Source organism: Vigna unguiculata, chromosome 3, assembly GCF_004118075.2.
Source record: "Vigna unguiculata cultivar IT97K-499-35 chromosome 3, ASM411807v1, whole genome shotgun sequence".
Taxonomy (NCBI): Eukaryota; Viridiplantae; Streptophyta; class Magnoliopsida; order Fabales; family Fabaceae; genus Vigna; species Vigna unguiculata.
The window spans coordinates 11,372,924-11,386,779 of NC_040281.1; the positions used below are offsets into that span (position 1 = coordinate 11,372,924).

Consider the following 13,856-nt stretch of genomic DNA (forward strand, 5'->3'; position numbering starts at 1 on the left):
CGTGATTTATTATTTATCAACTATAACTAATTTAATCAAATAAGCAACGTTATAAGTTTGAAACTCATCTCGCCATAAGTAGATAGTTTTGTCTAATACAACTTTAAAATTTTAAAACACGAGATCAATTTAATTTTAAACTAAAAAAATGTGACAGAAAAAAAATTAAATATATTTTTAATTCTTAAATTCAGATATAAAATTAAAATTCGTTCTTTTCTTAAATTTTAATGCATTTTTATTTTTAAATTTTAAAAATAGATGAATATAGTTTTTTTATAACTTAACTAGGTTAATTTTTTTGACTTATTCAACGCATTTGAGATTAATAATTGGATTGTTTATAGGTTCTCGTTCTAATGGCAGTTGCTGTCCATTAAATTTAAATAATTATACCTATTTAGGTTTTAAATTTAAAAATAAATTGTATCTAATTTTTAAATAAAAATAAAATCGAATTTAAAGGATTAAAACATATTTAATAAATAAAATATACCATGTTTTTTTTCACTAAATATTTCAATTTTCCTTTTAAATAAAAATCGAGACAATATATCAGCAACTCAGAGTTAGATAACCCAATCACAAGTAACATAACATTTTTATCCATCTAGCGTGTGAGTCAGGTCTGGTTCTAACTAAAAAAACAGCCATCTTAATCATGAACCAAATAGTTAGCAATCTGCCAGAAGCTTTGTTAAAATTGTGAGAGCCACATTCAATTCAGACCTAAGAAGATGATAGGATAAGGGTTCAGAAATCTGGATTCCACAAAAAATTCATTTTTTCGAGAAATTTTTTTAAAAGGGAAAAAACATTGGACGTATATGTCAACTTCCTCAATCTCATTATCGTCATTATCCCTTCATTTTATTTTCTGTTCATAAATTTATATTCTTTTGCTCCCATCGTTTCTTTACATATTTTCCACCCTCAGTTTCAACACATACTGTTTCTCTGATCGTAACAGTGATACATAAAAATGGAGGCACGTGCAGGAGCCAATCAGCGTATTGCAAGAATCTCTGCTCATCTTCAGCCATCAAATTTCCAGGTTTCTTCCTCTAATTCACGTCACATCTGGATCTGTGTTCCTTGCATGATCAATAAGCTTTAGCTTCCATTTTTTGAAACACGTTTTTTGATTTGTTGTGACAGGAAAGGGGCGATGTTATTCTCAAGAGAGCTGAGTGCAGAGCAAAGGGTGGGGCACCCGGATTCAAAGTGGCAATTTTGGGGGCTGCTGGGGGAATTGGTCAATCCCTTTCTTTGTTGATGAAGATTAACCCATTGGTTTCGGTTCTTCATCTTTATGATGTTGTCAACACCCCCGGTGTCACAGCTGATATTAGCCACATGGACACCGGTGCTGTGGTAATTTCCTCTCATTGAATTATTGATTGTCAATAACACAAGACCGAGTTGTAGTTTTTGTGCTAATGCTTAAGGGTAGTTACAATAGTTTTCCCCTATGGTACTGATGGAGATTTTTTTGAGGGGGGTTTTCTTTTAAGGATCAAGGAATTTTTTTATTGAAAATATTTTTGTGATGGAACTTAACGATGTTTAGCTGCCATTTTTTCAAATAATGCGTGTTTTTTTTTGGGATTTTAGGTTCGTGGCTTTCTGGGACAGCCACAACTCGAGAATGCACTCACTGGCATGGACTTGGTAATCATACCTGCTGGGGTGCCAAGGAAACCTGGGATGACAAGGGATGATTTATTTAAAATAAATGCTGGAATTGTGAAGACCCTTAGTGAAGGAATTGCCAAGTGCTGCCCCAATGCAATCGTCAACTTGATCAGTAATCCAGTCAATTCCACTGTTGCTATTGCTGCAGAGGTTTTCAAGAGCGCCGGTACATATGACCCAAAGCGACTACTGGGTGTTACAGCCCTTGACGTTGTGAGGGCAAATACTTTTGTGGTAGGCATTTCTTGCTGTTCTTATTCAAACAGTCCATAACTCATTTAAATTTCCTTGGTGCTGTGCTGTAGAAATAAAATATCTAGGAGACTACAACCTAAAAGTATAATCAAATTTGGAGTTAACTGTTGGATTAAATTAGTTTGTTTATATGGTTTTGAAAAGTATTACAATGGGTTGAACAAAGCAGATTCTACATGTGAGATTTTTATAGTATATGCTGGAATTGTATTAATACAGGCTGTATGTCCGACTATGTTTTCTTCTTGCAGGCAGAGGTACTGGGAGTGGATCCAAGAGAGGTTGACGTTCCAGTGGTGGGAGGTCATGCTGGGGTCACAATTTTGCCTCTTTTGTCACAGGTCTTGTAGAGAATACTCCCTTAATTTAAAAATATTATAGAATAGACAGGTCTTGAAACTTCTTCAAACTTGGTTTAACAGGTTAAGCCTCCCAGTAGCTTCACTGCAGAAGAAACTGAATACCTGACAAATCGCATTCAAAATGGAGGAACTGAAGTTGTGGAGGTACTTTCATTTTAATCTAGAACCTCAACATGTAAATGTAGTAGAATAGGGATAATTCATAAGATCCATTGCATATAATATGTTGATAATTTACGGTCATACAAATATGTACTTGTTCCTATGGTCATTTCTAAGTTGATGGCGATTGTGTCACTATCAATTTTTATGCATCCTTCTTTTCAGTTACCATTACCAACATCTGCCATATGCTAGATATTAACTGTGAAATATTAATAGAGGTCAGAGAAAACTATAATACGATGCTGCAACTATAAGTTGTTTAAGTTGCCATGAGCCTAAGATTATATAAGATTGGTGCAACTGCTCCAATTTCCTTCATCATCACAAGAGACTACAGTGGTCCCTATCAATTTTGCTTTAGATGTTTAAACAAGTGAAGATACCCTAACAATGTAAGCGATAATAAGAGGAGCGTATAAACTTGACCATATGAATGATGTTCAAACAAGTGAAAATACCCAAACAATGCTTGACAAATAGAGGAGACTATACACTTGACCATATCATTTTTAGTTAAGATCTTCAAACAAGTGAAAGTACCCAAACAAAGGTGCATACTATAATCAGAAAACAGAGACGAATACAGAGAAGTGTAGTAGAATAGAACTTATCATTCAAAGAGAGTGAAAAGTCCTCTTTGGTATCACAAAGAGTTGTGTTTAAACTGTTATCAACAAACTAAAACTAACTGAAAAATGGAAAACTTGTCAACTGTATAATAATGACTAGTAGCAATAGTTCAATAGTTCAGCTGTAAAAGAATGGCTAATAACAGTAGTTATTTGTATCATACCACATTTTGCTGGTCTGAATAGATTATCTCTACTGCTCAACCATGTTTCCATATCCATGACCTTAGCTTTTAAACAAATCTAAAATTATTTTGTTTTTCATTTCCTTGTCTATATTTGGTTTTGATGGAATGTTCATCATAATCTATTAACAATTATTATTCATGTTACAGGCAAAAGCTGGTGCTGGTTCGGCCACACTATCCATGGTTAATTGTTTATCAACTTTATCTTCATTTTTCTACATATATATCATCAATCAAGTGTCAATTTTGTCATAGTAGACAAACAAGCAAAGTTGAAATCTCACTCCTGATTGTGTAGGCATATGCAGCTGCCAAGTTTGCGGACGCATGCCTCCGTGGCTTGAAAGGGGAAGCTGGGGTGGTGGAGTGTGCTTTTGTTGATTCTCAGGTTCCATTTTAACGTCCTTTTCCTTGCACTTGTTCTCCATCTTGTCTTTTAGATCTTGTTTAACATTATCATCTGCCTTCGATAGGTTACGGAACTTCCCTTCTTCGCAACCAAGGTGCGTCTCGGTCGTGCCGGAGCAGAAGAGGTATATCAATTAGGCCCCCTCAACGAGTATGAAAGGTATCACAGTTTATGAATCTATTCCCTATTTTCTTGGATATAGTAAGCAGTACAGAAGGTGAAACTTTTGCTGTGTAATGCTTCACAGGATTGGGTTGGAAAAAGCAAAGAAAGAGTTAGCAGGAAGCATCCAGAAGGGTATAGACTTCATCAGAAAATAAAATGTGACCGGCAAAAACTAGTTTCTGCTTCTTTTAAATAAGGACCTTCTGTAATGCTTCCCTTTGTTCATAGTAAATTTTTTGCCTTAAAAATAGCATTTTAAATTTTCGGTGTCATCCCTTACTACTGATGACCACTGATATGACATCAGTGAAACCGTATAATGATCTGAAAGATACTACAATATGGGTCTTTTGTACTAATTCAAAATCTTATTTTACTCGCAACACATTTTAGTATTTGTCAGTGCATAACAAATAGTAATGGCTTTTTTGTTCCTTTAGATTGTGCTGTATATGCTGAAACTGAGAAGGTTGATGATAGAACTTTGTGTTGTGGTCATAATTTTTCACTAATCAATCGTATGAGATCTAATACCAATGGCCCACTCTTCTATCACCCATCACAACAAACTAATCTCCATAATCCGGGATAAAAGCAAAATGAAATAAAGGGCAGAATTTTGGAGAAGACAAAATATATACACCATCTGTCAATGACATCATGGCATGTGGTTGTGCAAGAACCATAATTAGATTGTCTTCTTCTTGACATGTGGGAAGTAGCAAGATGAGATGCAGCAGAAAGAAAAAGAAAAAAGAAAACTTCTTTTTGGGTTGTGGACATAAATTCACTGTAGTGGTAATGCCTAAGAAGCGAGTAGAGGTCTAGAAGCATCTATAAATAAAGTTGAGTGATAGAAAATATATTCAGTTTCTCGATTGCATGTACTTCACGCAACTGAGTAAGCTCTCGTATTGACCTATTGGATTCAATTCTGGTAATCGAAATGGTATAAGTTGTGTTCCGATTAAGTCACGAGTAAGAAGATACACAAGCTCCCAAGTTAGGAAGCTGGTTAAGTAATTATTTGAGCTTATACATTTACAGTCAAGTTGCAGAAGGTTGATCTTTTACCACTGAATTTTATTATGTAGATCTAGGTTAGAGAATATAAGAGAGGAATATCTCTATTTTATCTTTTCTGTTTTTTTTTTTTTTTTTCTGTTTTACATACGTGTTATATTTCTGTTAGGGTATTATGCTTTATGTTAGTGGGAGAGTGACTCAATCAGTGTATCACTCATCAACATATATTTATATAAATCTATGTATCATTAAATGATTCAATAATGAGAATGACAAACAATAACTCGTATTTTTGTTTATCAATTTTTAACATGGTATCTAAAGTCTAATTCATTTTTTTTTTTTATCCTAGAGCCTTCGTCTTTTATTTTTGCTCATCATGGGTACTCTTGTAGAACCAAGTCTACTTCTTCACATGTTCTTTTCTCCTACACTATTTCTCTGAAAAACTCACTAACATCAGTTTCCTCCTTTGGAAACACTAGGTGGAACCAGTAATCAACACTTTCAGTCTACTACTTCTGCTTACTCTGCTTCGGTTCATTCACAAACACAACAATCTCAGAATTGGTTTATTGATTTTAGTGCTTCTCATCATCTCACACTTGATGCAACAAATTTAATGGATGCAACATCTTCTCACGGTGGAGAGAATGTTTTCTTAGGAAATTGACAAGGTTTGCCTATTCAATTGTTTTGTTTTTCTTCCTTTATATCCATTCACAATCCTTCTGTTATCTTACATCTCAAAAACTTATTATATATCCCCTTTTTCAAAAAAAATCTTATTACTGTTAGTTGTTTTGCTCGTGACAATCATGTTTATTTTGAGTTTCATCCTTTTTTCTATTTTCTTAAATCTTACGTTGATGATCCCATTTTATTAAAATGGTCTTTTGGTTCCGATGGGTTATATCAGTTCCCGTTGATCCATCTCCTTGCCTCTGTTCCTGCTTCACTAGCATGTCTCTCCTCTATTGCCTAGTCCACTACGTCTTCAAGTCCTGCGTCTACGGCTATCATCAACCACAAGTTTAGTTTATATTCCAAATGGCACAATAGACCGTGCCATCCATCTCTTAATGTCTTAAATCATGTTCTTAAACTTTGTAATCTGTCTTCCATCCATAAAATGTGAGTGGATGTTTTGTGGAGCATGCTGTATGGAAAAGTCTCACCAATTTTCCACTTCTCCTTCTACTCTATATGTTTATCCTTTACAACTATTTTTTGTGATCTGACTCTCTCATATCACTTCATCCTTGGGCTATAGTTACTACGTGTCATTTGTTGATGCTCATATTGGATTTATTTTCTTAAAAGTAAATCTGACACCTTGCATATATTCAAACAATTTCAATCCACTGTAGAATTGTAGTTACACTAGAAAACCAAAGAGGTGCAAACAGATTGGGTGGTCAATTTCGTCCCTTCACTCACTATTTCAAATCTTTAGGCATTCATCGTCATATTTTTTGGCTCCATACACATCATCAAAATGGGCTCATTGAACATAAGCATCGTCACATTGTTGATATAGGTTTAACTCTTCTCTCCCAAGCTTCTCTCCTATTGAAATTTTTGGATCATGCCTTTTGTAGTCTATCTTATTAATAGACTCCCTTCTCCAGCACCTTCTTATATATTACCTTATTCTACCATCTTTGACAAAAACTATGACTACACTTTTCTTAACCTTGTGTTTGGATAAAACATTTCAACAATTCTAAGAAATTGAAATGCATTGCATTTGAAATTCTAGCAATTGAATTCCCTTCATTTTTTAAATAATATGTTTGGATAGAGTAATTGAAATACCTTACAATTCAATTTCTTGTTTGGATAAAATAATTGAATTTCTTTTATGAGATAAAATTTCATTTTAATAATATTTACTTTAATATATAAATTTTGAAATTAAATTTAACAAATATAATTGTCAATTTAAAATATTTAAATTCGATCAAATTTTGATCGAGCCGACTCGACAAAATTCAGCCAAATTTTGACTAGCGTAAACTCAGTCCAATTTTTTCAAATTTAGGTTAGAGCCAACTAGGTCACATTCGGCCAAATTTCGGTCTGTGTTGACTTGACCAATTTTTCCAAATTTCGGTCGAGGTCTGGATCTTCTGGCTAGTTAGGCTCGTTGACCCAGCCCGATCTATCTGCGTCGTGGTTGTTGAGCTTGTCGACCCGTCTTTGTCATCGGGCTCGTTTAGGTCATCTGGCCCGCTTGTCGTCAGGCCGTTTTGGTAGTCAATCTTGTCTGACCCACCTTGATCGTCAGTCCGCTCAACCTGTCTTTTCGTTGGGCCTGTCTAGATCGTCAAGCCGGTCTGAACTGTGTATGTCATCGGACTAGCCCGACCCGTCTAGGTCATTTGGGTCGTCTGAGCCAAATTGACATCTCTAATCTTGAACAATGAGGAATTTCACAAATTGTGAAATTTCAATTTTCTTCCTTTTTGAGTGAATTTCAAATTCTACTATTTTAGTGATTTGAAATACCTTCTTAAAATCACTCAATTTCAATTTCTTTCTAATATCTTTATCCAAACAAGTCATTTTACTTAAAATAAATTCAAATTCTCCAAATAAATGAATTACCCTCTTAAATTTCCTCATCCAAACACACCATAAAGCTATTGGTTGTGCTTGTTATCCACACAAACAACCCTATTACACACACAAATTATAGTTTCGTTCCACTACTTGTACTTTTTTAGGTTATTCCTCTTGTCATAAAGGATATAAATATCTTGATGTCAATGGTAAACTTTTCATTTCAAAAGATGTTCCCTTTGATTAAAATTCCTTCCCTTTTATTTCTCCAACTACATCATCCCTACCTTTGGGTTCTTACTCTTCCTCCATTCCTTTCGACATTTTTCCTAATGTTGGTACTCACTCTCCCACTCAACATGCTTCTCATGAATCTTCTATTTTATGTCTTGTCTCCTCTATTCCTGATGATCATACCACTGCCAGGTCATCTCAAATCACTCAACCCATTGTTCCTCCTGTTCCATCCACAAGTTCAAATCATCCCATGTAAACTTGTTCCAAATTTGGGTTCTCAACACCACTGTCGGATGTATCTATGTACTCATATATGTTGATGATATTATTTTGATAGGTTCTTCTCTTTCTTTGCTACAAACTGTCATTTCCAAACTGAACTATGTGTTTACTGTAAAGCAGTTGGGTGATCTTAACTATTTCCTTGGCATTGAGGTCAAAATGTACTCTAATGGTTCTCTTTTTTTATCTCAATTCAAATACATTCGTGATCTTCTTGCTAAAGCTAGCATGACTAATGCAAAAGACATATCTACTCCTTTTTAAGGAGGATTGAAATTATCTAAATTCGGGTCTAACTACATGGATAATCCCCTTCTTTCGTGTTCTATTGTTGGTGCTTTACAATACGTTATTATTACTCGACCTGAATTATGCTATAGGGTGAACAAGGTCAGTCAATTCATGGCCCAACCATTATTGGAACACTAGAAAACTATCAAACACATAGTTTGCTACTTAAAAGGTTCTTTTTCTCATGGCTTACAACTTCACCTTACTGCTCTCACTAATGGTTGTTACACTTTAAATGCTTACTATGATGTTGATTGGGCATCAAATATAGATGATCATACGTTCACATTAGGTGCATGTATCTTCTTTGGACCCAATTTAGTCTCTTGGTGGTCTAAAAAGCAAAATTTGATTATCTGTTCAAGTGAGGCAGAGTATCAAAGCCTTATTATCATTGCATCTGAAATTTTATGGTTGCAGTCGCTTCTCAAAGATTTCACATCAATTGTACCACCCTTGTGATTCATTGTGACAATCAAAGCACTATAGCTAGCCCTCACAATCTTGTTCTACACTCTCACACAAAACATATGAAACTTGATATCTTATTTGTTCGTGAGAAAGTTCTCAACCATTCCTTACGTGTTACTTATATCCTTGTTACTGATCAAATTGCATACCTCCTCACCAAACCACTATCTCGAAGTGACTTTTGTTCTCTCCGTGACAAACTCAATGTTATTGAATGTTTTCAATAACCTTGAGTTTGAATGGGTTTGTTAAGAGTATCAAAGGAATGTCTTTGTTTTGTCTTTTATGTTTTTCTCTCTCTATTATGTTTTACATATTTGTTATATTTTTGTTATGGTATTATGTTTTCTGTTAATGGAAGAGTGGCTTATATAATGTGTGTTACTCATCTAGGTATATTTATATAAACATGTGTATCATTGAATGATTCAATAATGAGAATGACAAACATTACCTTATATTCCTGGTTATCAATTTCTAACAATCTACAACAATTTTGCTATTGATTGTTTGTTTCCAACCACACCCTTCAAGAATGTTACATAAGAGGAAAAATGTGTTGTTTCGAACAAAACACATTAATAGCCTCTATTTAGAAACATTTTAAATCTCAAATTTGCACTTAGAGCTTCTTGTTTAAAATTGTCTAATTGAACCATTCTCATGAGCTTTCTCTTATCCTCATTTTTTATTAGTCATTTTTCTCTCTCGATCCACATATCCTTCTACCTACCATGTCCTTATTTTCTTCTTCATTTTATGATTCTTTTATTGTGATAATCCTTCATTAAAAGAGAGGTTATCAACATCGATAAATATTATAAAAAGACAAAACAAATATTTCCACTAGTGCAGATTTGATAATTTACCTCGCCTTATAGGTCTCGGTTATAGCAGAATCGAAGCCTATAAGGAGACGGTGGCAATTTTGCAATTTCAGCAACCAATATTGCTTCGGTTCTACAAACAACCGGTGCCGTAAGCAGCTTTAGGCCTCGGTTCCTTAAGAACCGAAGCCTATTAGGCAGCCCAGAAATGAAAATTTTAAAATTGGCGCCAGCGAGAACACATTTGGCCTCAGTTGCTTTTCGACCGAGGCAATATTGGCCAGTTTTAGGCCTCAGTTGAAATAGAACCGAAGCCTATAACCCTGCCCATAAACCCTAATTTATAAATTTCATCAGTGCCGCCCCCTTTGGCTTCGGGTCCCCTTCGACCGAGGCAATATTGGCAGTTTTAGGCCTCGGTTGAAATAGAACTGAAGCCTATAACCCTGCCCAGAAACCCTAATTTATAAATTTCATCAGCGTCGCCCCTTTGGCTTCGGGTCCCTTTCGACCGAGGCCATTGAGCCTGTTAAAATCCCCAAATCGCGAACCCCAATCACTATTCATCTTCTTCCCCAATTCTCTCTGCGCGAACCCCAGGTGTGATGGATCTTCGTCACTGCCGGCAAGATGAAGAACGGAACTACGGTGGAGTAGTCGCGTCAACAATGCCATCTCTGGGAGCACCACCTACACTCCAAACTCCTTCTCAACGAAATTCCCCATCCTCCGTGGCTCTGCAACTCTTCGCTTCATGCAGATCCACAAGGTAACACACTCTTCCTCTCTCTACTTTCTCTTGCGCATTCACGACTGCGATTTAGGTTTTTGACTTTTGGTAGAAATAGTTTCAGTTAGCATCTCCATTGTACTTATGTATGTGCTGCAATGGAGGATACGTCTCCGTTGCGCCGACGTTGCAGTGGAAATGATGGTTCGATGGGGCATGGTGTTGCGGTGGCTGTGCGTTGCAGAGAAGATGGAGAAGCGGTGGTTGCCGACAATGGTGGAACGTGAACTGCCATGGTTGGTGTGCGAGGAAGCTTCGTGGAGGCTGCGATTTTTTTTTAAATATTGAATCTATGGCTTCGGTCTTTCTGCACCCGAGACAGAAAAGAGATCTATGGTTTCGGGTAATGACTGAGGCCAAAAGGGGGTGTCTTTTGGCCTCACTTTAATATGTCTCGGTTCTTAAACCGAGGCAGAATCTCGAAAATAACCGGGACCAAAAGGGGGTACTGCACTAGTGTTCATTCATTATAACGATTCTTAATGCAATCGACATCATCATGTTCAATTAAGATTGTAATTATCATCATCATAAAATATTGCTAAAAATTTAAATGAAAAACTAAAAAGCACAGATACAAAATGGTGTTTCCATCTTTTACCTATTGCAAGTACAACCAAAATAATAACACATGAGTTTTCCCATCTTGTGTCTATTACAAGTGTTGGTGATAATTAGATGCAACATGTCACAAATTTGGTTAATTAAAATATGTAGAAAAAAAATGTAAATCTAAACATCCTTATTAAGATGTCAACATTGTAGAGGACGAATCATAAGAGAAATCACTCCTTACAATAACATGTGTTACAATTAACAAATCTACAAAAGGTTAGCTTATAGATTGTAGTTGTACATGCCACACGACTTATAATCGAAAACTTTTCAAAAAGCTTAACAAATCAAATATTTCTAAAGTAAGAATTGGAAACACTACAAGAAACTTTGTAATTGCCGATGAAATTTTACTTACAAAAATAAATCTATCAGTAAAACCAAATTTACCGACAAACTTTAAAATTTTAATTAATGGTGGAAATATTTGTTGGAAAAAACCTGTCAATGAATAATTTGTATTACAGATGGATATTTTCATCAGTAATATATAATTCTTATTACTGACGAAATTTTTTGCCTGCAAATTTCATCAGTAAAATGACACCAAATTTTTTGCTTTGGACTTGACTATTTGTGGTAAAATTTGCCATAAATGAGTAAAATATAAAAGAATGATCAAAATCAAAATAACATGAATATATTTCTTGAATAATTTTGATTTTCATGAGGAGATGAAGAACCACATCCTTTGTTACTACCATGGAAGCTGTAAAATTAATTGACAAAGAATATGATTTTGATAGGAGAAGAAATATAATGATGAAAATGTCAAATTAAATAAAGGGTTAAAAATGTTTTTGGTCCTTTTACTTTGAGTCAAAATTGGAATTAGTCTCTCTGCGAAACTTTGGAACAATTTAGTCATCCATATTTAGAAATGTGTGATTTAGTCCTTTTAACTAACTTTTGTTAAGTTTATTTTATGTTTCAAACATGTTTCTTAGCTAACATTGAAGTAGAAATGGATCAAATGATGTAAGCAACTCAAATGTTATCATAAAACACGTTTGAAACGTCAAATAAACTTAACAAAATTTGGTTAAAAAAGACTAAATCCACATATTTCTAGAGTTGAAGGACTAAATTTAATCAAAGTTTTCAAACTATAATTTCAATTTTTACTGAAAGTTAAGGAACAAAAATATGTTTAACTCTTTAATAAATATGTGATTTTATAAAAGTAGAAGGATAAAAACAAGAGTAACAAGTAAAAAAGAGAGGAGAAAATCAAACATATATAAGGAATCAAATTTGAAATTTGAAATTCAAATAAATAAATAAATAAATATATATATATATATATATATATATATATATATATATATATATATATATGGACGAAGAGGAATGTTAATATTAGTTTACAATTTTTTTATTTACATTAATTATTTAAAAAGCTTTCTATTTTAGAAATAAATGTATAAATAAAGATTTATTTATTTATTTATTATTTAAATTTAGAAAATCAATACTAGTGTTAATATTTGATATTTTGTTACATATTTATATTTATGTTTATATTTATATAATTTAATATTTCCAAAAATCTTAAAAATATATAAAATTAAAATAGAGCTCTAAATCATAAACTCAAAACTTTAACAATTCTAATTTTTATTTTAGTTTTAACTATGAATGGTTGAACGAGTGTTACGTGTCCGAAGAAGGAAGAGTGTAGAAAAGAGTTCATAATGATACAAAAGGAAGATTACTAATAATTAAAATAATACAAGTATATAGTTATTCTGCAGGAAAAAATATATTATTAATAATTACATTGTAAACAATGCATGTATAAGTTATAAACTTTCGTGAAAGAAAGAAAAATATAATTATATTATGGATATAGTACGCAGTATTTCTTAATGAATGAACAATTTATATTTACTGTTATTTTGTTGTATCATAAAGATATAATTGTATTATTTAAATTATAAAAATATAATTAAGGATAATGTAACACCCCATTTAATTTAATGTACGAAATTAAAGGAAGTTTTACAAAAGGATAACATAATGGCGCAGTCTTGGAGTTTAAAACTCAACTCCTCACAATCCAAGGCACACCACGATGCCCAAAAAAAAACTAGATAAAAGTCTAACAGACGAGTACAGTAAACGAAACATGAAGCAATACATGGGCCGTAGCCCTAAGGAAAGACCCATCAAGAAATAAGGTCCAGCCTATGCGGACTATGCGGCGAAGCTATCACCTCCCTGTTGTCCACGGGTGTTCCTCGCCTCTACTCACACCAACAAGTTGATGATCATTGCAAAATAGAGTACCACACAGCAGAACACACAACAACGAAAGTAGGGTAAGCAAGAGCACAAAAGATTTCATCCATACATTCAGCTATATTTGCACAATCATACACTCATATCAACCAAGCATGTTATGACTTCTCAGATAATACACTACGACACGACTCGACTCATTCGGATACGTATAACTTGGTCGGATTCATCAGATGCTTGCACTTGTGGTGGATACCTCTGCTCATCCCGAGCTGCTCACCCTCAAGCTATGTGTTACAATGTTACAATGAATCAGTTTCCCTCACCACAAGGTTAGCCCTTAGAGAATTTCAGGCCTCCTGCTACTCTCACCACAGGAGTCAGTTCGCTCTAGGTGAGACTAACTGACTCCTTAGAGTGTCAGGATGCAACCTTACCTTGAATCCTTACCTAGTTATACAGATGGGGCACCACCGTGGACACCCACTAACAGGGGCCATGGAATTACGTCCCGACCACTGAAGCGCGACCCTAAAAGTCCCACCTAGAAACCCCAAGGAATTATGCACTGACACATACAGAACATGATCACGCAGTCAAATAGTATTCGCCATACAAGGATATATTCATTTTGTCAACCTTT

The 13,856-nt window shown here is 34.4% G+C and overlaps 1 protein-coding gene across 5 annotated transcripts; it reads left to right on the top strand.

Moving 5' to 3' along the window:
* The first annotated feature begins 595 nt into the window (after positions 1-595).
* On the top strand, positions 596-4,263 carry LOC114178814 (malate dehydrogenase 2, peroxisomal). 5 transcript variants are annotated; one of them, XM_028064918.1, is made up of 10 exons: positions 596-626; positions 971-1,054; positions 1,159-1,374; positions 1,615-1,929; positions 2,202-2,291; positions 2,373-2,456; positions 3,442-3,477; positions 3,593-3,682; positions 3,768-3,862; positions 3,951-4,263. In XM_028064918.1, the coding sequence occupies exons 2-10, from the start codon at positions 983-985 to the stop codon at positions 4,021-4,023; spliced, it is 1,071 nt and encodes a 356-aa protein (XP_027920719.1). In that variant the 5' UTR covers positions 596-626; positions 971-982; the 3' UTR covers positions 4,024-4,263. The 5 variants fall into 5 exon arrangements, with proteins under 5 accessions (XP_027920719.1, XP_027920718.1, XP_027920722.1 ...); XM_028064917.1 differs by having other exon boundaries at positions 598-823; XM_028064921.1 differs by lacking the exon at positions 596-626 and adding an exon at positions 687-705.
* Positions 4,264-13,856: the final 9,593 nt, after the last annotated feature.

Excerpts from the sequence above, each read along its gene's own strand:
- LOC114178814 (XM_028064918.1), top strand. The coding sequence starts at position 983 with ATGGAGGCACGTGCAGGAGCCAATCAGCGTATTGCAAGAATCTCTGCT. Across the intron at positions 1,055-1,158 it reads TTCAGCCATCAAATTTCCAG|GAAAGGGGCGATGTTATTCT; the intron begins GTTTCTTCCTCT and ends TTGTTGTGACAG. Across the intron at positions 3,683-3,767 it reads GTGCTTTTGTTGATTCTCAG|GTTACGGAACTTCCCTTCTT; the intron begins GTTCCATTTTAA and ends TGCCTTCGATAG.